The sequence below is a fragment of the Balaenoptera ricei genome, chromosome 13 (genome assembly GCF_028023285.1).
Source record: "Balaenoptera ricei isolate mBalRic1 chromosome 13, mBalRic1.hap2, whole genome shotgun sequence".
NCBI lineage: Eukaryota > Metazoa > Chordata > Mammalia > Artiodactyla > Balaenopteridae > Balaenoptera > Balaenoptera ricei.
The window spans coordinates 70896640-70920709 of record NC_082651.1 but is presented as its reverse complement, the minus strand read 5'-3'; the positions used below and the strand labels follow the sequence as shown (position 1 = coordinate 70920709).

At 37.1% G+C, this 24070-nt stretch overlaps 1 protein-coding gene across 2 annotated transcripts in view; it reads right to left on the bottom strand.

The window, feature by feature from the left end:
• The window catches only part of MAP4K3 (mitogen-activated protein kinase kinase kinase kinase 3), a 198221-nt gene that overhangs the window by 121493 nt on the left and 52658 nt on the right, over nucleotides 1-24070 (bottom strand). For both annotated transcript variants that reach the window (XM_059943542.1, XM_059943544.1), the window contains exon 2: nucleotides 21378-21435. In XM_059943542.1, coding sequence (XP_059799525.1) covers nucleotides 21378-21435 — 58 coding nt within the window. The remainder of the gene's footprint in view (nucleotides 1-21377; nucleotides 21436-24070) is intronic.

The window sequence follows — 24070 nt, the reverse complement described above, 5'->3', positions numbered from 1 at the left end:
TGGAATATTACTCAGCCATAAAAAGGAACAAAATTGAGTCATTTGTTGAGAAGTGGATGGAACTAGAGACTGTCATACAGAGTGAAGTAAGTCAGAAAGAGAAAAACAAATATCGTATATTAATGCATGTATGTGGAACCTAGAAAAATGGTACAGATTGAGCCGGTTTGCAGGGCAGAAGTTGAGACACAGATGTAGAGAATGGACATATGGACACCAAGGGGGGAAAACTGCGGTGGGGTGGGGATGGTGGTGTCCTGAATTGGGCGATTGGGATTGACATGTATACACTGATGTGTATAAAATTGATGCCTAATAAGAACCTGCAGTATAAAATAACAAACAAAACAACTAATACTAAACTTTCATTGGGTTATTTGTATGGAAATATGTTAATATAAATGTTTCAGACATTACATGAAATTTCTAAAAATCTTATATGTTCTGGTATAATGTTATAAGTCATAATCCTAGTTATTACTTTAAAATGTATATCTCAGAAATAACTAATTTTCTTGTCAACTGCATTATTATGAACTTTCATCAAATCTTTAACTGTGGTCATTTTTAAGTCTTTTGTCATTTACAGACAGTTCTGGGTGTACTCTGATGCTTTTGCAAATATGTTTTTATAAAAGGGTTTCATCTTCAAGAAATTCATGGAAAAGACTCTGACAAGTACAGGTTTCTGGTAACTGACTGTACTGCTGAACTGAATGAATAAGCATTTTCAGAACTCTAATGAAAAACTGATGAACTCATAAAAGTGCTAACAAAAGATCAAGATGAAAAAAAAATTAATTACATGGGACTGAGTGAACTGATGAGGATGAGTATAATTTTTGTGACTTTCTGTCTGAATTTAAAAAAAAAAAAATCCCACAAGGACTCAGAGGCAAAGAATATACAAATCAATTTTCACTGCAAAGTAAAGGAGCTGTTACAGTGGAGGATTATTGGACTGAATGTCAATATTATGACATAGTATGAGTGTGTTTCATGTTTGGTAATTGCAATCATTGTTGCTTTTGTTGTGGTCATCCATGTACAATGCTTGGTGTCAGTCTATTTATCTCTTGTAAAAATAAAAAAAATTTTAAAAAAATTTTAAAAAAACAAAAACAAAAACAAGCTGTATCTTTTAACTGGAGTCCATTTACACTTAATGTAATTACTGATATGGTTGGATTTAAATATGTCATCTTGGTATTTGTTTTCTAATTGTTCCATCTGATCTTTAGTTTCTCCTTCTTCCTTTCCTGCCTTCTTTTGGGTGAATAGAATATTTTTAGCTATGCTTCTTTGTGTTATTTCAAATAAAAGTACTACTTATCCATAAAAAAAATAAAAATGTAAAAAAATAAAATAAAATAAAAGATGGTAAGCAATTTGCCTGAGGTCACAAAGCTACTAAGTATAAAAAAAAAAAAAAAAAAAAATCTTCCAACAAACAAAAGTCCAGGACCAGATGGCTTCACAGGTGAATTCTATCAAACATTTAGAGAAGAGCTAACACTCATCCTTCTCACACTCTTCCTAAAAACTGCAAAGGAAGGAACACTCCCAAACTCATTCTACGAGGCCACCATCACCCTGATACCAAAACCAGACAAAGATACAACAAAAAAGAGAAAATTACAGACCTGTATCACTGATGAATACAGGTGCAAAAATCCTCAACAAAATACTAGCAAACAGAATCCAACAACACATTAAAAGGATCATACACCATGATCAAGTGGGATTGATCCCAGGGATGCAAGGATTCTTCAATATATGCAAATCAATCAATGTGATACACCATATTAACAAATTGAAGGATAAAACCCACATGATCATCTCAACAGATGCAGAAAAAGCTTTTGACAAAATTCAACACCCATTTATGATAAAAACTCTGCAGAAAGTGAGCACAGAGGGAACCTACCTCAACATAATAAAGGTGATATACGAGAAACCCACAGCAAACATCATTCTCAATGGTGAAAAACTGAAAGCATTTCCTCTAAAATCAGGAACAAGACAAGGATGTCCACTCTCGCCACTCTTATTCAACATAGTTTTGGAAGTCCTAGCCACAGTAATCAGAGAAGAAAAAAAAATAAAAGGAATACGCATTGGAAAAGAAGAAGTAGAACTGTCACTGTCTGCAAATGACATGATACTATACATAGAGAATCCTAAAGATGCCACCAAAAAACTACTAGAGCTAATCAATGAATTTGGTAAAGTTGCAGGATACAAAATTAAAGCACAGAAATCTCTTGCATTCCTATACACTAACAATGAAAGATCAGAAAGAGAAATTAAGGAAACAATACCATTCACCATTGCAACAAAAAGAATAAAATACCTAGGAACAAACCTACCTAAAGAGGTAAAAGACCTGTACTCAGAAAACCTTAAGACACTGATAAAAGAAATCAGTGATGACACAAACAGATGGAGAGATATACCATGTTCTTGAATTGGAAGAATTGATATTGTGAAAATGACTATAATACCCAAAGCAGTCTACAGATTCAATGCAATCCCTATCAAATTACCAATAGCATTTTTTATGGAACTAGAAGAAAAAAATCTTAAAATTTGTATGGAGACACAAAAGACCCCGAAGAGCCAAAGCAATCTTGAGAAGAAAAAAAAAATGGAGCTGGAGGAATCAGACCCCCTGACTTCAGACTACACTACAAAGCTACAGTCATCAAGACAATATGGTACTGGCACAAAAACAGAAATACAGATCAATGGAGCAGGATAGAAAGCTCAGAGATAAACGCACGCACCTATGGTCAACTAATCTATGACAAAGGAGGCAAGGATATACAATGGAGAAAAGGCAGTCTCTTCAATAAGTGATGCTGGGAAAACTGGACAGTTACATGTAAAAGAGTGAAATTAGAACACTCCCTAACACCATACACAAAAATAAACTCAAAATGGATTAAAGACCTAAATGTAAGACCGTACACTATAAAACTCTTAGAGGAAAGCATAAGAAGAACACTCCTTGACATGAATCACAGCAAGATCTTTTTTGAACCACCTCCTAGAGTAATGGAAATAAAAACAAAAGTAAACAAATGGGACCTAATGAAAACTTAAAAGCTTTTGCACAGCAAAGGAAACCATAAACAAGACGAAAAGACAACCCTCCGAATGGGAGAAAATATTTGCAAACGAATCCATGGACAAAGGATTAATCTCCAAAATATATAAACAGCTTATGTAGCTCAATATCAAAAAAACAAACAACCCAATCAAAAAATGGGCAGAAGACCTAAATAGACATTTCTCCAAAGAAGACATACAGATGGCCAAGAAGCACACGAAAAGCTGCTCAACATCACTACTTATTAGAGAAATGCAAATCAAAACTACAATGAGGTATCACCTCACACCAGTTAGAATGGGCATCATCAGAAAATCTACAAACAACAAATGCTGGAGAGGGTGTGGAGAAAAGGAACTCTCTTGCACTGCTGGTGGGAATGTAAATTGATACAGCCACTATGGACAACAGTATGGACGTTCCTTAAAAAACTAAAAATAGAACTACCATATGACCCAACAATACCACTACTGGGCAAATACCCAGAGAAAACTATAATTCAAAAAGACACATGCACTCCAATGTTCACTGCAGCACTATTTACAATAGCCAGGTCATGGAAGCAACCTAAATGCCCATGAACAGACATATGGATAAAGAAGATGTGGTACATATATACAATGGCATATTACTCAGCCATAAAAAGGAACAAAATTGGGTCATTTGTAGAGACGTGGATAGATCTAAAGACTGTCATACAGAGTGAAGTAAGTCAGAAAGAGAAAAACAAATATCATATATTAATGCATCTATGTGGAATCTAGAAAAATGGTACAGATGAACCGGTTTGCAAGGCAGAAATAGAGACACATTTGTAGAGAACAAACATATGGACACCAAGGGGGGAAAGCGGGGGGGGGGTGCGATGAATTGGGAGATTTGGATTGACATGTATACACTTACGTGTATAAAATAGATAACTAATAAGAACCACCTGCTGTATAAAAATAAAATAAAGTTAAAAAAGAAAAAAGATTTGGGAAAGAGTAAAGTATTAAGTGAAATTTACATGAAGCAGTGTTTAGATAGGCGTAGAGCAAAGCAGCGCTGTGTGTAAAGGGACTAGACTGCAAAGTGAACCAAGGTCCTCTTTCCTTAGGAACTACGAAGTTAAGATAGATGTGGATGCTGTGTCCAGAAACCCCTTACTGAAGCTGTGTGTCTTGATTGTAAATCAAGACTGCTACTCTATGTCAAAAACACTTAGATTCTGGGCTTCCCTGGTGGCGCACTGGTTGAGAATCTGCCTGCCAATGCAGGGGACACGGGTTTGAGCCCTGGTCTGGGAGGATCCCACATGCTGCGGAGCAACTAGGCCCGTGAGCCACAACTACTGAGCCTGCGCGTCTGAAGCCTGTGCTCCGCAACAAGAGAGGCCGCGATAGTGAGAGGCCCGCGCACCGCGATGAAGAGTGGCCCCTGCTCGCCGCAACTAGAGAAAGCCCTCGCACAGAAACGAAGACCCAACACAGCCATAAATAAATAAATTAATTTAAAAAAATTAAATGGAAATGTTTAAAAAAAAAATTAAGCCTCTCTTCAGCATGCTAACATAGGCTTAAAAAAAAAAAAAAAAAAAAAAAAACCACTTAGATTCTCCAGGCAAATTCTCCAGGCAAGAATGGGATGTTTTACTCTTGCTGCTATAATTACACACAAGTGAAATTTCTGGTAGTCTGATTTTCCAGAGCAAAGTTTTTCAGTGAGTAGGCAAGCCATAGTCATTCAAAGACAGGGTTTGTTATGACACTTCACAGCTCTATCATTCTTGTGAGAAATACCGTTTCCTGTTAAGTTTGAGGTTTTATCTGTGTCTGCTATTCCAGCCTGATAAATGGCCAGATTCTTTCTTGTTATTTGAGATTCCTGTCTCCATTTTATGTCAGAGTGTAAAGAACAGCTTGCTAATTAAACTGATTACATTATGCTCTTCAGAAAAGAGGTTACTTGCTGATTTATCTTTTGGTTTGTTTATTATGCAGCAATTTCTCCACAAAAGATATCCAATCTGGGCAGATACACTGGTTTTGAAGAAACATATCTTACCTCAGTGAAGTTCATGTACTCATTTAATGTTTTAGCTTATTTCAATTAGCATAATGCCCTCAAAGTCCACGCATACTGTTGCAAATGGCAGGATTTCCTTCTTTCTCTTGGCTGAATAATATTCCATTGTATATATAAATACACCACATCTTCTTTATCCATTGATCCACAGACACTTAGGTTGTTTATATATCTTGGCTATTGTGAACAATGAGCATAGGAGTACAGATATCTCTTTGATATCCTTTCATATCCTTTGGATATATACCCAGAAGTGGGATTGCTGGATCATCTGGCAGCTCTGTTTTTAATTTCTAAGGAAACTTTATAGTGTTTTCCACAGTGGCTATACCAATTTACATTCCCACCAACAGTGCACAAGGGTTTCCTGTTCTCCACATCCTCACCAACACTTATCTCTTGCCTTTTTTATGATAAAAAACTAAAAAGCTTCTGTACAGCAAAGGGGACCATGAAGAAAATGAAAAGGCAACCTACAGAATGAGAGAAAATATCTGAAAATCATATATCTGATAAGAGGTTAATATCCAAAAAATATATATATAAACTCACAGAAGTTAATGGCAAAAAACCCCAAACAGTCTGATTTTAAAATGGGCAGAGGAACTAAATAGACATTTTTCTGAGGAAGACACACAGATGGCCAAAAGGTATATGAAAAGGTGCTCAACATCGCTAGTCACCAGGGTAATAGAAATCAAACCACAATGAGATATCACCTCACACCTGTCAGAATGGCTATCATAAAAAATATGAGATAACAAGTGTAGGTTAATATTTTATTGTAAAGATCTCTGGGACTACAATGTAATTCATAAAACATGAAGAAAATGTAAGCCTTGTTAGAAGCAATAGTCTTAAATGGAAACTGGACTTTCTTCTATAGTGGTATATTATGGGAGTGCAATAAATATTAAATTTATATTAACAGCATTTTAAGTAAAATGTCAGAAGTCAGTGGTTCGCATTACACATTGGGAATCAAGAAGACTTTCTGCAGGCGGGTGAGACCATCAAGTGACATATCTGGGTACTGCTTTTCTCTTTTCTATCTCTCATTAAACAACTGTTTAGCATTTCTCAGGTTTGTTTTTTTACCCACTTTATGAGTAAGGCTGAAGATAAATTTACGAATATATGCTTGTTATCCTCTGAGACTTTGGGGAAAAGGTAACATGGATGGATAATTCATGTAACAGGGCAGGAAATGCACTAATGAGCAGTTTTTAAAATAGAGACACGGGTTCAAGCCCTGGGCGGGGAGGATCCCACATGCAGTGGAGCAACTAAGCCCATGTGCCACAACTGCTGAGCCTGCGCTCTGGAGCCTGCGAGCCACACTGCTGAGCCCACATGCCACAACTACTGAGCCTGCGTGCATATAGCCCGTGCTCCGCAGCAGGAGAGGCCACTGCAATGAGAGGCCCGCGCATTGCAGCAAGGAGTGGCCCCTGCCCGCCGCAACTAGAGAAAGCCTGCACACAGCAACGAAGACCCAATGCAGCCAAAAATAAATAAATAAATAAAAAATAAATTTAAAAAAATAAAATAAAATAGAGACAAGTTTACCTACCCTGGGGTAGTACCTTGTCTAATTCTCTTAATACTAATTTCCCCATAACTCTAATTTCTAGAGAAAAGATCTTTTAATAGGTGAAAATTAATTACATATTGTTTTTAGGTGATGTTCTAGCAACAGCTTTTGAATAGTAGCATAGCTATGTCAATGGGCATAATAAAAATGGTTGATTTCTAACTTCAATTAGGTATATAACACTGTACAACAGTCCCACCACTGTTAACTAGTCAGTTTCTTCTATTTCCTACAATGGCTCTTAAAACAACAATAAAAAGTCATTTCCATTATTCCTCAGATATCATACCTACCCACCTCAACTTCACTCACAGGTACGGACCTAGCTTCCAAATCTGAGAAAATGGAGACCCTGATGTAAAGATCTTCTTTCACTACCTTCTCCTCAACCTTAAAACTGATCTTTTTTTGTGCCCACTATTGGCCCTTTACAAAGTTGTGATCCCAAAAGAGGTACTTTCTTTCTTTTCAAAAGAGGTACCTCCTGATCCTATCTCCTTCCAAGCCCTCTCAGAACCTTGCTCCATCATTTATATTGTCTTTGATACCTTTATTCTCTCTATCACCACTCACATTTTTCCTCACAGCCTACAAACATGCTCAAACTTACCTCAAAGTGAAAAACCTGGACTTCCCTGGTAGCGCAGTGGTTAAGAATCCGCCTGCCAATGCAGGGGACACAGGTTCGAGCCCTGATCCGGGAAGATCCCACATGCTGCGTAGCAAGTAAGCCCCCGCGCCACGACTACTTAGCCTTCGCTCTAGAGCCTGCGAGCCACAACTACTGAAGCCCGTGGACTCTAGGGTCCGTGTGCCGCAACTACTGAGCCCAAGTGCTGCAACTACTGAAGCCCGCATGCCTAGAGCCCCTCCTCCACAACGAGAAGCCATTGAAATGAGAAGCCCGTGCACTGCAACGAAGAGTAGCCCCCGCTCCCTGCAACTAGAGAAAGCCCGCGCTTAGCAATGAAGACCCAACGCAGCCAAAGATAAAATAAATAAATTAATTTTTTTTAAAAAGTGAAAAACCTTCCCTTAACCTTGCTCCTCCTATATTAAACCAGTCCCCACTTTCACACTCAAATTTCTTCAAAAAACAGTCTGAGCTTTGCTTCCTTTTCATGACTTCCATTCATTCCTCAGCCCACTACAATCTATTTTTCACTCCATGACTCTGCTGAAATTACTCTTGCAAAGGTCCATGTCATTCTAAGAGCCAAATCAAAGGCCTCTTATCAATTCTCATTCTACCTGACGTATCAGCAACATTTGGTACTGGTGACCCCCTCTTTCTTTTTGAAATTCTCCAACTGCAACTACTACCAAACACCAATGATCTCCAAATCCACCCCTTCAGCCAAGAGCTCTCTCCTGAGCTCCAGACCTGTAGATCAAATTAACAACTGTACACAACTACACAATCTCTAAATACCTCATAATCAAGATGTCTCAGATGAATGGAAATATATTCTTTCTCTTCAGTCTACTTTCTAAACACATCTCAATTCTAGCCCTACTATAACAATCCTGGTTCAAATCCTCATAATAATACTCAAATTGCCTCCTGGGGTAGACTACTATTTGTGCCTCCAATGGCCATTCTTTCCATCTCTTTGGACATCTAGCTGCCTAGCTAAAGACCACATTTCCCAGCCTCTCTTGCATTTGTGTGGCCATGGAAGTTAAGTTCTAGCACAAAAATGAGTATGTGACTGGTATGTGACTTCCAACCTCACTTCCTTAAAAGAAAAGCTGCTTGCCTTAAAATACCTGTCTCTCTTCCAGCAAGCTAAAGATGGACATACCAGTGACCTAACCTCACATAAGCAGATGAATGAGTGCTCTACTGGGTGATGGCATAAAATGGAAGGAACATGTATCCCTGAATGACCTCATGGAACAGAACTGAACTACCAACTTGGACTCACCTCAGAACTGTTAACGTGAGAGAGAAATAAATGTCTATCTTGTTTAGGTCACTTTATTTTTGGGTTTCTTTGTTTTAGCAGTTAACCTGAACCTTAATACCCTTCTTTAAAAAAATTTTTTTTTATTGAAGTAGAGTTGATTTACAGTGCTGTGCCAATCTCTGCTGTACAGCAAGGTGACTCAGTTATACACACATACACATTTTTTCCTAATACCCTTCTCAATATACCTCTTCACTGGTCTCCCTGTTTCCAGTACTGACTTACATTTCAGTACATTCACCACATTACTGCCTGTTATCTTTTAAAACACAGACTAAATATTAGTCTTCTCTCTAATAACCTTCAATGACCCACAGCTCTAGACATTCTGGCATGAAATAGAAGGTATCATGGTACACAATCTGGCCCTAAGTATCTTTCTGGCTTACATCCTTTATGACCCACTCCCATCCTGGACTATGCCCCCCATTTTCCCACACAGATACTTTAGTGCCAGCATCATCAGACTTCAACTTTCTCCAGTGTAACAGAAAAACAAAACGTAACTCTGTAAAGTGAAAGACAGAGGAGGTAAATTAACTCTGACGGGGCAACCAAAAAAAGGTGTGAACAGACAGGGTATACTTTACACACACTGTCATTAAAATGATAAACTTCAGGGTCTGTTCTTTGTGGGAGGAGTTTAAAGATGCACTGACTATCCAGTGGCCGAAATGTCAACAGCACCAACATCAGCAAGAAAAACAAGAGGCTGTTTAAATTATATGGATAACATATACTTTTGCTGAGGTGAAATCCATGTAACAAAGTGTACAGTTCAGTGGCAGTTAGTACATTCACAATGTTGTGCCACCATCACCTCTATCTAGTTTCAAAACATTTTATCACCTCCAAAGGTGACCGCATACCCATTAAGCAGTCACTTCCCATCCCCCTCTCCCCAGAGCCCCTGGCAACAACAAATCTGCTTTCTGTCTCTACGGATTTACTTATGCTGTATATTTCACATAAATGGAAATACACAGTATGTGACCTATTGTGTTTGGCTTCTTCATTTAGCATAATGTTTCCGAGGTTCGTTTTGTAGCATTTATCAATATGGATGACATAAATTTTACAAGCAGCGTTATTTGTAAATGTAACGTATTGGAACCAACCTAGAGGCTCACACATGGAACACTGACTGATTCATATGATGGAGTACTATGCAGAATGAGAATTAATGTGGAATGATTTCCCAGACAGACTGTTAAGTGAAAAGGGCAAAATTCAAAGGGATAGCTATAGTATGCTACCTTTTGTAAAAGAAAAGAAGAGAAAATAAGAAAATATTCATGTATCTGCTCATTTGGGTAAACAAAACAAAACATGGAAAGGATAAACCTGAGACCAAAAATAGTGGTTATCAACAGCGGATGAGTGGGAATAGGATAAAAAAAGATAAAAGAATGACACTTCCCTGAATCATGTTCAAGTTGCACATACTTAAAAAAATACTCTAAAAGAAATAAAATCAACGATGAAGGAGGCATCCCCAAAATGAATACAAACAGAAACAAATAAACTGGTCATGTATCATGGGTTGAAATGTGTCCGCCCAAAAGATATGGTGAACTGAACCTCCAGTACTTGTGAATGTGATCCTATTTGGAAACAGGGTCTTGCTGTAATCATGCTAAGATGAGGCCTTTACGGTAGTCTCTAGGACTGGTGTTCTCATATGAAGGGGAAATTTGGACACAGGGTGTTTGCTCTGTGACGACGGAGGCAGAGACTGGAACCACCTATAAGCCAAGGAACACCAAGGGTTGCTGGCCATCACCAGAAGCTAGAGAGGCAGGGAACATATTTTTCAGGGTTCTCAGAAAGAACCAACTCTGCTGACGCCTTGATTTCCAACTTGTAGCCTCCATAACTGTTAGAGGATAAATTTCTGTTGTTTCAAGCCACCTAGTTTGTGCTACTTTGTTATGGCAGCCTGGAAACTAATACACCATACAAACTTCAACAGAATAACATAAGCAATTTTGAAAGGGAGAAAGACAAGGGGAACCAGATTTTAGGACACTATATGCCCTCAGCCTAGAGATAAATATTCTAAACAAACAATGACCTCCAGTTAGTAGCTGAGTTCTCACAGAGGCATAGGTTAACAATTCTGAAATTACTTTTATGTTCAAGGATTAAGCAAGTAAGTAAATATACTGCCGATAATGGAAACCAGGTTTCCCTCTGTTGGAGAAGGAAGTTACACATATGGAAAGAAAAGAGAGAATGAACTTTATGGTGTTAGACTGGTATTGGAGGTATAAGCATGAAGTCATAGTTTTCGATAAAGATAGATGGGGGGTAGGGAAGGGAGAGGTGTGTGGGTATGTACATATTTATGTGTGCATACATACATCTATCTCCTGGCTCTATCCCTTAAGACAACCTAGTAGAAACTATGCATCAGTAGCAATAAACAGACCTAGCATTCAAAACAAAGTCTCAGGAATTCTTTCAGATTAAAAAACAAACAAACAAACAAAAAAACTGAAGAGACCCGGCAACTGAATGCAACACATTATCCCAGATTTTCTTTTTCCTAAAAAGGTATTATTGGGGCAACTGACAAAATCTGAGTAAGGTCTGTGGATTAAATAACAGCCCTGTAGCAGCATTAATTTCCTGATTTTGATGATTGTACTATTATGTAAGGCAATGAATGACATTTCATTGTTCTAATGAAATACACACTAAAGTATTCAGGGGAAGAGGGTATCTTTAAGTGGATAAGATAAGGAAAAGATAAAGCAAATGTAGCAAATATTAATATTGAGAAATCTTGATGAAATATTGAAATTCTTTGTACTATTCTTTCAACTTTTCCCCTAAAGTCTGAAATTATGTTAAATAAAAACTATAGGGCTTCCCTGGTGGCACAGTGGTTAAGAATCCGCCTGCCAATTCAGGGGACACGGGTTTGAGCCCTGGTCCGGGAAGATCCCACATGCCGCGGAGCAACTAAGCCCATGTGCCACAACTACTGAGCCTGTGCTCTAGAGCCCGCGAGCCACAACTACTGAAGCCCGCACGCCACAACTACTGAAGCCCGCACGCCTAGAGCCCGTGCTCCACAACAAGAGAAGCCACTGCAATGAGAAGCCCGCGCACCACAATGAAGGGTAGTCCCCGCTCGCCACAACTAGAGAAAGCCCGCGCGCAGCAACGAAGACCCAATGCAGCCAAAAATAATAAATAAATAAAATAAATTTTAAAAAACTATAAAAACTTAAAATTTAATTTAACATTGAAAATCAATGAATAATGAGCTCTACAGTAGAGAGGCAAACTTTCAAAAAATATTGCTGGAGAACTGGGAATTATTCTAAAAATTCCAGGAAGCATCTGTAAGGCAACATACACAATAGCACAGGCTCTAGGGAGACATAAACCTGGATTTAAATTTGCTCCTCTGTCATACAGTCCTAGGCAAATTACTTAATCTTTCTGTGCCTCTATCCTGTGAGATGGGGATGATAATACCGTACCTACTGCACAGCGTTTGTTACTGTGAGGATTAACTGAGACAATGCATATGAAGAGCTTAGTACAGGGTCTGGCACAGTGTCCTAAGCAAGTATCCAAAAAGTGGCTGCTGTGACTTTTATCACCATTAGTGTTGTTGTTGTTATGTGAATTTGTGAATTTAAGAAAAATAATTCTACCATCTGGAAAAACACTAATAAGAAAGTAGATTCCTGGGACTTCCCTGCTGGTGCAGTGGTTAAGAATCCGCCTGCCAATGCAGGGGACACAGGTTCAAGCCCTGGTCCGGGAAGATCCCACATGCCGCGGAGCAACTAAGTCCATGCGCCACAACTACTGAGCCTGCGCTCTAGAGCCTGTGAGCCATAACTACTGAGCCTGTGCTCTAGAGCCCATGAGCCACAACAAGAGAAGCCACCGCAATGAGAAGCCCGCGCACCGCAACAAAGAGTAGCCCCTACTCGCCGCAACTAGAGAAAGCCCGCGCATAGCAACGAAGACCCAACACAGCCAAAAATAAATTAATTAATTAATTAATTAAAAAAAAAAAGAAAGTGGATTCCTGTTAAGCCAAGTTCTGCACATCATCATTATTTTCTACTGATTTCTGGACCCGTTTGAATTCTGCTGCCAAATTCTCCCCTGTACCTCCTCTGACAAAGAAAGCAAACTCAATATGATAGCTGTGTTTCCCCTAGTTTTTAATTTTAAAAGGACCTGTTAGTACTTCAGAGCCTATTAATGTTATTTATATACATGACACCTATAGACTTTGAAGACTAAATATGTATATATCAAAGATCCAAACTAAACATATAAAAAGGGTTAATCTGTTTACCTGGAGATTGATTTTATTTTATCTTACAAATAATAAATATTTTTCTCCATTTTCTCCAGCAAGTAGCATGGGTATGCTCAAAAGGTTAGAAAGTTGCTTTGTTCCACAAAGTATAAGAACTCTAGGAACAGAACTCGTAAGTTGTGGGGTTTTTTGAACATTAAAAAAATGTTTTCACATAGAAAAAAAAATCATTCTGGATGTTTTAGTTTATCATATACAATATTCATTCAGTAAAATATTTACCAAACATTTATGTGCATAGAGCTGTACAATGTCTCAAGGTTATAATTAAGAGACAAGGCCTCCTCCATCGAGGATTTTACAGTCTATGGTAGACGTTATATTTAAGTTCAAAAAAGGCAATTCCTGAACTTTATTTCACTGTACATGAGTAGTAACTGAAAGAAGGTAAGTTCACATTCTTAACCACTATGCTATATGCTCTCTCTTTGACTTCCACTACCCATCGTAGAAACGATTAGGTTTCAAACTAAGCACTTACTTAGTAACTTTAACTTTTCAGGACATAAATGAGAACCAGGCATGGACAAAATGTACCTTGAGAAGGTAAGAGAGATGACTCAAAGTTCAAAGGAAAATTCTTCTGATAAGCTCACAGCATATTCACTTTTTCATTAGATGCAATTCTAACAAATCTGATTGTCCAATCTCCTGGCCAACAACACAACAGAAACAGGAGACAGAGGAGGCAGATATAAAGGGCTAGACCTCAAAGTCAAGAAATGTGCCTTACCATTTATCTTAATATATGTCAGTAAATGTTTACGGACCTAAAGAGAAGCAACTAGGGAATTCCCTGGCGGTCAAGTGGTTAGGACTCCACAAGCTGCTCAGCGTGGCCAAAAAAAAGCAACTAGTGACACGGAGAGAGGGGGAAACGTCATTGTCATTCAGTCACTGTCATTTAGAGCCTTTTTCTGAGAGGCACCACAACATTTCTCTTTGCCATGAGCTGCTGAGGACAACTTATAACTATTAGTTACATTATGATAACTACACTACTCTCAGTATGTTATTTGAGGTGAAATGCATTTGAGAAATATTTACAAACACAATGGTTAAAACAATTTTCGCAATTTAAAGAGGATCTTAGAAAACTCACTTTTATGGAATCCTTTATTTTCCAATGTCATTGAGTATCTTACATTATTGTATCTATCTCTGATATCCAAATAATATGTCATTATCAATCATTATGTTAATCTTCATCAGGTTCTATAAAAAATATTCTTTGCAACAACCTACCTCAGGAACAAGTATTATTTTAAAAGCTAGTTTCAGTGTGGAATTGGCAACAAAATAAATAGGCAATTCCTTAAATTAAAACAGAAAGCCCAGAACAGAACCAATTATACCAAAGAGCTAGATTTAACTATTTAAGAAAAAAAAATTAAGTTCAATTTTTACTTCACATCATACATCAAACTAATTCTACATGGATCTAAGATCTAAATGTTAAAAAAAAAAAGTACAACGAAAGTCAAAAGTTTATATGTGTATATAAAATATACACATACGTATGAATAAATAGTGGGATTGGCAAGGCTTTCAAAGCATAAAGCTTTGATAACCGTGTCCTATAGTTCAAAAGGAAAATGGGCACAATCAGATAATAACCAATCTTTCCACTATCAATTCCGTCCTCCTACCTGCTTATATACTCATCCTCTGCCTTATCTCCTGTTAAAATGAATCAAGTCTCCTTGCTCTTAGACTTACGCCTTGGATCCTGTCTCTTTTCATTTTCTCAGACTTTATTCCTGGAGTTACCTGCATTAGCTTCTGCAACATCTATTTCTTCTTCTCTACTGGTTTATTCTCACTGCACTGGCACAAAACATAACTGAGTATCATGTATTCTAGAAAAACCTTCCATAAACTCCAGGTCCCACTCCAGCTAATGCCCCATTTCTCTGCTAACCTTTTCAGCAAAAGGCCTTGAGAGGACAATCTTTCTTGCTATCTTCACTTCCTTTCCTCTCATTCTCTCCTTAACCACTAATCTGATTTATCAAAGTCATCAAAACCAATGCCCAATTCTCAATCCTCATCTTACTCCACATCTCTCAGCATCATCTCACACAGTTTAATCTCCCTCCTGCCTGAAAGACTTTCTTCTAAGGCTTCACTGACAAAACCCTCAGCAGATATTTCTCCTACCTAATTTGTTACCTGTTTTCAAGTTTTCTTTGCTGGGACCTCCTCCTCTAGCGGACCTCTAGTATTGAAATCACCCAGGGTTACAACCTCGGCCATCCTTCTCTATCTCTCCTTTCTTCTCAGGTAACCTCATCTACTTCCACGGCTTCATGGACCACCTACATGCTGAGGACCCTCAAATCTGTATGCATAACCTAACTTCTCCTAAAGCTCCAGATGCATGTGTCAAACTGCCTATTGAACACCTCCAACTAGATATCTAGCAGATGCCTAAAACATACATAATAAATAGAGGATTACTGATTCCATCCACACTTCAAGTCTTCTACTAGCAGATATCTAGCAGATGCCTAAAACATACATAATAAATACATACATAATACATACATAATAACATACATAATACATACATAATAACATACATAATAAATAGAGGATTACTGATTCCATCCACACTTCAAGTCTTCTACTGTTTGTTTCAGTAAACAGTACCTAAAGTATCACCCAGTTGCTCAGGCCAAAAATCCTCCAAAAGCTTTCCACTGAGCTTCAGGTAAAATCTAACCTCCTTACCACAGTGCCCAAGGCCATCTATAATCTAGTCCCTGACTAGCTTTCCAGCCCCCTTCCACACCCTGTTCCCGCTGGCTCACAATGATCCAGCCATACAGGCCTTCTCTCTGTCCTCAGCCTTGCAGCACTCATTCTTGTCTCAGAGTCACTGCACTTACCCTTGACCACCTAGAATGCTCTTCCCCCAAGACTGTCACATGACTATTGCCTTCTCATCGTTCAAGTCTCAACCCAAATGCCACCTGCTCTGAAGGTCTCCCTTAACCACACTGGCTAAAGTAGCCGCTGGCCACTTTCAACAACATTACCTTATTTTAGTTCATGAATTATCTTATCTGTTTACATGTTTACTGTCACTTTGAACTAAAATATAAGCTTCTCAAGGGTAAGAGTCTGCCTTATTTACCACTATTTGCCCAGCACCTAGACCAATGCCTGGCACGTAGCAGACAATGAATAAATATTTGTTAAATGACTGACACAAACAAGCTCTTCATAAAATAAAAATAAAAGGCCAAGAAGTATATGAGGAAAAAAGATACCCAATCACTGGAAGACAGAGAAATGTTAATTAACAGTAAGACATCAGTTTTTGATCAATACTAAAGATTTTATTATAATGATACCCTTTTGTGGGCAAAGGTATAGGAAAAAAACCAAAAAAAAAAAAATCAAACCCTGGAAATGTCAGGCATAATCCCTAGTATATGTCAAAACTCTTAAAAATGTACATATCCTCTGACCAGCTAATTAATTTATCATGACAAAATAATATGTACAAGGACAAAAGATGTCCTCATAGGTACATGATACATAATAAATAGAGCTACATGGTTTATAATTGTAAAAACTTAAGTGTTATAATCATTAGGGACTGATTAAACAGCTATAATTTATATTGCTGAATACTATGCAGCCAACTAAAAAATGGTGTAGAAATACTAACATAGAAAAAAAATTCATGAAATGCTTTTCAAATGAAAAGAAGATGTACAAAATAAACCCATTTATGGATAAAACACACTCATGTACATATACATGTGTTTGCATCTTTGGCAGGCAATGGCCAGGCCAGCTACAGATCTGAGGACATAGTAAGAAATGGAACACAAAACTACCGAACAGCGTCACAACAAATAATTGCCTTTTCTAAGAAGAGTCACACCACTCGCTGAGTATTGATGATGTCCCCCTGCAAGCCTGATAGCATAAATGGCAGCAAGCCAGGTGTTTTGTGGTTGACAAATCACTCACTGCACGGACCACCAGTCTGGGTCACCTCTGAGGACCTGGGGAAGCACTGGGGAGCTGCGCCCACTCATGGTATTCTTCTCTTACTTAGCCTTTGCAATGCCTGTTTACCGGTTCAGCAGTAAGCATGCAAATCAAGCTGATCTCAGTACATTCTTATCCATCTCTGAACTCTGCCCAGCCCTTTGTGGTCTGCGTAGGTAAGTGTGTGTGTCTCTGTGTGTGTAGTATATATGTTAGGTGTTTGTACAGGCATACCTCAGAGATGTTGTGGGTTTAGTTCCAGAAGACTGCAATAAAGCAAGTCACACTAATTTCTTGGTTTCCCAGTACATATGAAAATTATGTTTACACTAACTGTAGTCTATTAAGCAATAGCACTATATCTAAAAAAAAAGTACATACCTTAATTTAAAAATACTTTATTGCTAAAAAATGCTAACCATCATCTGAGCCTTTGGCAAGTCGTAATCTTTTTGCCATTAACATCACTGATCACAGATGACCATAACAAGTTATACTAATAATGAAAATGTTTGAATTATGAGAATTGCCAGAATGTGACACAGTGACACGAAGTGAGCAAAAGCTACTGGAAAAATGGTGCCAACAGACTTGCTCAATGCAGGGTCACCACAAACCTTCAATTTGTAAAAAACACAATATTTGTGAAGCACAGTAAAGTGAAGCCCAATAAAACTAGGTATGCCTGTACATAAATACACAAAAAAATCTAGAGAAAATCACTAAAAGTCAAGTGTTTATATAGGTGGCAGAAAGATGAATGATGTTTAGCTTCTTCTTCTTGGTTAATTGTATTTTTTTAACTTTTGTTACAGTGATCAAACATTGTCTTTGCAATTTAAGTTAAAAAATGTTACAGACTGATGCTTAATCAAAGAACAGTTGAGAAAATCAAATCTAAATTAAAGCCACAGGAATAAGATTAGAAGCCCCAGTGAGATACTTAGACCAAATTCACATTTAAGTAAACAATTTTGTCCAAATGTCCAAAGAAGTTTTCATCTAGCTTCAGGTTCAAACTGGATATCAGTTATAAAGAAAAACGGGGAAAAAAAAACCCAACTTTGGATGCAAATTCTTAAAATCATTTCCACTACACTTGACTATTTCAGATTTAGTTTCTGTTTTTCAAAATGTCAAAGACTGGATATCAGAATTGTAATTTAGAAAAATGAGAACATAACACCACCAACAAAGCTGTCCTCTTCCACCACATGCCAAATCAAACCTTAATCTTATCAGTCTTCTAGAACTAACCACTAACTCACAGAAGAACACACTAAATGATCCTACAGGGGGGCAGCTGGCAAAACCCCAACTGAGGGAAAATCCTACAGGACAAATAACCAAGTTTCTTCAAACAAACAAACAAAAGGCAAGGAAAAAGACAGAGATGAAGGCAGAACCTATGGATATAAAAGAAATTTGAGACACATCAACTAATTACAACGTGTGAAACTTATTTGTTATTAAGAAGTTATTATTAATATTGTAAGAGACTACAATGGTATTGTGGTTATTTTTTATAACTGTATTAAGGCATATTTTAAAATCATGTAATTCATCCATATCAAGTGCATAATTCAATGTTTTTTTTTTTTAGTAAATTCACCAAGTAAGTTCACTGTAAATCAGTTTTAGAATACTTCCATTACCCAATAAGATCCCTCATGCCCATTAACTATTAATCCTCCCGCCACATACACCAGCCCACTAATCCACTTTCTGACTCTGTAGATTTGCCTTTTCTGAACATTTCACATAAATGGAATCATATAATATGTAGTCTCTTTTGTCTGGCTTCTTTCACTTTACATGTTTTTAAGGTTCATTTATGTCACAGCATGTATCAACAGTTTGTTTCTTTTTATTGCTGAACAGTATTCCATTGTATGGACACATTTTGTCTATTCATTTACCAGTTGATGGGCAGTTAGGTTGTTTCCAGCTTCTGTCTATCATGAATAACACTGTTGTAAACATTTGTGTGTGAAAGTTGTTGTGTGGGTAGATACACAAGAGTGGAATTGCTATGTCATTATGGCAAATTAAGAAACTTTTAAAGAAACTTTTAAAGTGCTTTAGATATATTAGCTTATTTAATCCTTACAATAACCTTAAGAGGAAGTTACTATTATTATCCCCATTTTAGGGATGAGGAAACAGAGGTCCAGCCGAAAAGCTTAAGCAATGTGGTCAAGCCAGACTAGAATCAAAGTAGTCTGGCTTTGGAGTCTGTGCACTTAACCACTGTGCCATATACTTCAAGCTCACCAACAAGTTAAACATTTCTCACAGGATATAAACAAATTAAAACAAAGAAATTAAACGGAAAAATTCAGGGGGAATTCCCTGGCGGTCCAGTGGTTAGTACTCCGGGTTCCACTGCAGGGGGCCCGGGTTCAATCCCTGGTCGGGGAACTAAGATCCTGCAAGCCACACATGCAGCCAAAAAAAAAAATTCAGGTGACTGCTATGAACACACAAGTAGGGAATCCAATGTTAACCAAATTTAAGTGTATATCTAATAACATATATGGTAGTAACTCTTGTTATCTCTGAGTGGCAGAATAGGAATAAGCTTTTTTCTTTTTATTTAATTGTGTTTTCTTCTATTACAATGATCTATATATACAAGGCAGTGTTCAAGATGAACATAACACAAAAAATTCACTAATCAGGAAACAAATGACTTGATGAACAATAAGATTTTAAGTTCCTAATTTTTTAAAGGAAATTTTTAGATGTCCTGAATGTGTACTATGCACCGACGCTAAGTTGAGTGCTGTGGACATAAATTCGATTAAAACTTAGGAACAAAGAAAGGCAACTCTGGAAGCACAGCTGTGGTAAGTGCTATTCCAGAGCTATTCCTGCAGGAGTCATCTTAGTCAGGGCAGGGGTCAGGGGAGGAAGGCTTCCTGAAAGAGGAGGCACTAAACTGATATGAGGGAATGATATATGCACATACTGCTACCAGTTAGAGACTACTTCATCAATAACATAGCCACTTCTTAATGATTAAAAATGGAGGCCCTGCTGCAAATGTCAAACCTTTAATTTCTTTCTTAACCTCAGATTTTGTCAATTTCAAATTTCCACTAAACAACAGGAGAGTCAGAGAACAGAAAAAGCTTTGTCATGTGATGGTAGAATATAATTAGAATATAAAAAATCTGTAAATACCTATAACTTAAAAAGTATTTTTTTAATTCATTATATTTGAGTGTGGTTTGATCAGTCAGTCAACACATCCTTCAAACTTCATCTTAATAGCACTTCTAAAAAGTCTACTGATGATCTAAATCAGGGGTGGGCAAACTACAGGCGCAGGTGGCCTGGTTTGCTAAGAATGGTTTTTCAGCAAAGAATGGTTTTTATATTTTAGGAGGATGAAAGGAGAGAGAGAGGGAGGAAGAGAGAGAGAACTGTATACAGAGACTAGCTGTGGTCCAAAAAGCCTAAAGTATTTTACTATCTCGACTTTCATAGAAAAAGTTGCCTACACTTAAAAAAAAAATTAAATTACTGGATGTATTTGTGCCCATACTGAAAGGCACCTTCAGAAAGGCACTATCATCACTGTGGAACTCAGTCTAGACACTAGTACACTTACTTACTTATGGTGGGAGGGAGAAAAAGAGGGAAGGGTATGTAGTTAGTTCAGAAAGACATGGGTTTTGCAGGGTGGGGGGGGTGGGGGGGGAATTCAGGGATAGAATACAGTTGAAGCAGACGAAAAATATGGAGCAGTCCTAGGGGCTTGACAAGCCACTCAAGGTGGAAGTTAGCTATTACAATATTAACGACCTGTGAAATGTGAGAGCTAGGTTTATTGAGGAAACCGAGACTCAGAGCTGAAGTTACTTGCCCAAGTTCACAGAGCAGGAGAGTGGGACACGAAGAGCTGGACTACAACGACCAGATTTCAGTCCCATCCTTCCCACTGCGTCACACTGCCCCTCATCACTGGACAGCGTTAATCTGGAAATACACCGCTAACGATGTGTGACAAGGGAGCTCAACTGCGTCCAGAAGGAACAAAGTCCGCTCAGGAGCTCCCCTCCCTCCCGCAATTACTAGTTATTTTTCAGGGAAGAACTGGGCAACATGTCTACAGGTCTCAAAGAGGTGAAGGAAAGAGTAGACACCAGTCCTATTTGCCAGATGTTGAGAACAACAAGAGAAGGTTGACCAAACATCATTAAAACAAGCCTGGAAGCTATCCAGTGGCTGAGAGCAATAAGAAACACCAAATTTCAATGAATTTACCTGGTTCCAATTTTATGACTTTAATTGCTGCCAATTCACCAGTGTTAACATTCCGTGCCTAAAAGAGAAGAAAAGATAATTGTGAACAAAGCTTTCATAAAAACTTCATAAAATGTCATTTGAGCTTTTATTTATTTTCAATTATTCAGAAAAGTTTTTTAAAGCAAGAATTGCAAAAGTGATTTACATTTACAAAACAAACAGTATATTCTTCAAAATGAATTTCAACATTAATCCATGTATAAATTTAATAATGGTGATAATAATAATATTGTTAACAGAAGCACAGACCTTAGTATACATCAGGCACTATTCTAAGTGTTTTTATATTAATTCGTTTAATCCTTACAACAATCTTATGAGGTAGGTACTAATATTATTCCCGTGTTGCAGATGAGGAATCTGAAGCACCAACAAGTTAAAGAACTTGCCAAGGCCATCTAGCTATTAAGTGACAGTGCTGGGATTCTAACCCAGGCAGTCTAACTCTAGAGTCTGAGCTTTTTTAAGCATCACATTCTATTGCCATTCATTCAAAGGTTTGTTAAAATTTTGAATTAACTAGCTTTAAACTTTTAAATTTAAAAACTTCATAATATGAAAAGCAAGCACCATTTTTTAACTGTAAAAACAACCTCCCTGCATCTGTTTAAACACACCTGATAGTACAATGAAATAAGTACAGTTAATACAAACCAAATATATTTTTACAAGCCACATATTAAAAATAAAAATCATTAAAAAAAAATCAATCCATAATATTAGATTGCTGGTGTTTACAGCTGTAATTATGTATAAATAAGCAGAAATTGTCTTTTCAATTTGTATAAAAATGGCAGTTACTTTTGTCAATTTAAAATGTTTTATAATTGAATCAGAATTTTCAAAATAATGTTTTAAACTATGAACTGAAACTTAATAAATTGATTTTCATATCAACCAATGAAGACCAATATATGCAATTCCCTGATCACAGAAAAATTCATTCATGTGATGAGAATAATACTTAGTTGTAACACTTCTTATTAATGGATTGGTAAAGATCAGTGAATCACCCACAAGGGATGATAACAGCATTAACATCGGAATCCTTCTAAGAATACTGGGGCATTAAAAAAAAAAAATCAGTTTCTAAGAAGATATATATGGGACACAGTCACTGCTGAAATATAAAATTTAACCTTTAAACTCAAAGAAGAACAAAGGTATTAAAAAATATAAATTAAGAAAACATTAAAATAAAATTTTCAGGGAAAATTCATTCCTTTTGAAAAAAAATTCCCATGACTAATAAACACTTAGGATGCCAACTTATTACAGGCAGTTCAAAACAGATTTCAACATTTATTTCAAACTAAACTTAATTTCCATTATATGAGACAGACAGTTCAAATAGTGCCACATAAGTATTTATTCCCTTCCCTAGGATGAGAAGGTACACACACACACACACACACACACACGGAATAGAAATTCTGGGAGCATTTTCTAAGGAGGATGGGGCAGAGTGTACCTGTAAAATATTCAGGATATCACATCAACGTTAGTCATAAATCTTCTCAAACACTCTCAGAACTCGTTGCCTTTCCTCACACTGAGATATCTTTTCCCTGCTAGGCTCCTCCTTGATACTCTGTCCGTTAACCCACATCTTTTTTAGCACTTCTCCAAATAAAATAAGACAAAACACACTACTCTCTCCAATTCTCAATTCTCCATTTAAAAATCTTGCTATAGTTTTGTTTTCTGTTTATTGAAAATAAACTCAGAGTATGCACTAGCAAAAAATATGAACTCAAAGAAAGCTAGGGTGATTACTTTTACAGCTGAAATTCTGTTCCCAGCTTACCACAAGAGGGCACGATCTCTATTGACAACACAAGTTACACAAAGTGTCCAAAATGGCTGCAGTACACAATGTACTCTTCTAAAAATAGATTTATTAATGGTTACACCAGCACATATTTAACAGAAAAACTATGACAGTAAACTAGTGATAACTAGCTTACTAAAGTCAATTATTTACTATAGGCTTGACTTATGAATACAATTTTTCAAAATTTAAATCAGTCTAGAATTTTCTAAAGGATAAAAAGTTTTAAAATATTGGAATTCTCCAATATGTAAGCTATTTGACAGACAAGATAATTCACAAAAAGGGAAGAAGAATAACAAAAAACCCTCAGTAAACCTGAATTTCTGAGCTTTTTCCCCATCAAAATCCTTACGTTTATTAATGGAAGGTGTTGAAAGCATAATGGTTCATCAAGAATCTTGATCCTCTGGCTAAAATAAGTCATATTTTGCTGTCTCTAAACTCACAGCAGCCAAGGTTACACACAGGTAAATTTAAAAATTAATATTAACTCTAATACTCTGTACCTGCTATTCTTTTTTCAATCACCTAGAGAAACTGATTAGGAAAAAATGAGAGCAAGGTAAATATTATAAAATATTACCGTGTATAAAGTTAAGAATTTCTAAATCAGTATCAGTAACATAAAATTTACAGATCTGCCCAGGGCAGAAAACTGAGGATACGTATTCTCAGCTTCTAGACCCAGTCTTCTGCCACATCATTGATTTGACCACCATTCTCACATGCTCTGAAAGTGATGTTCAGATCATGTTGTTCTTGAGTTTAAAACTCTTCAGGAGTACACACCATTGCTTTAAAGACACAAATTCAAATT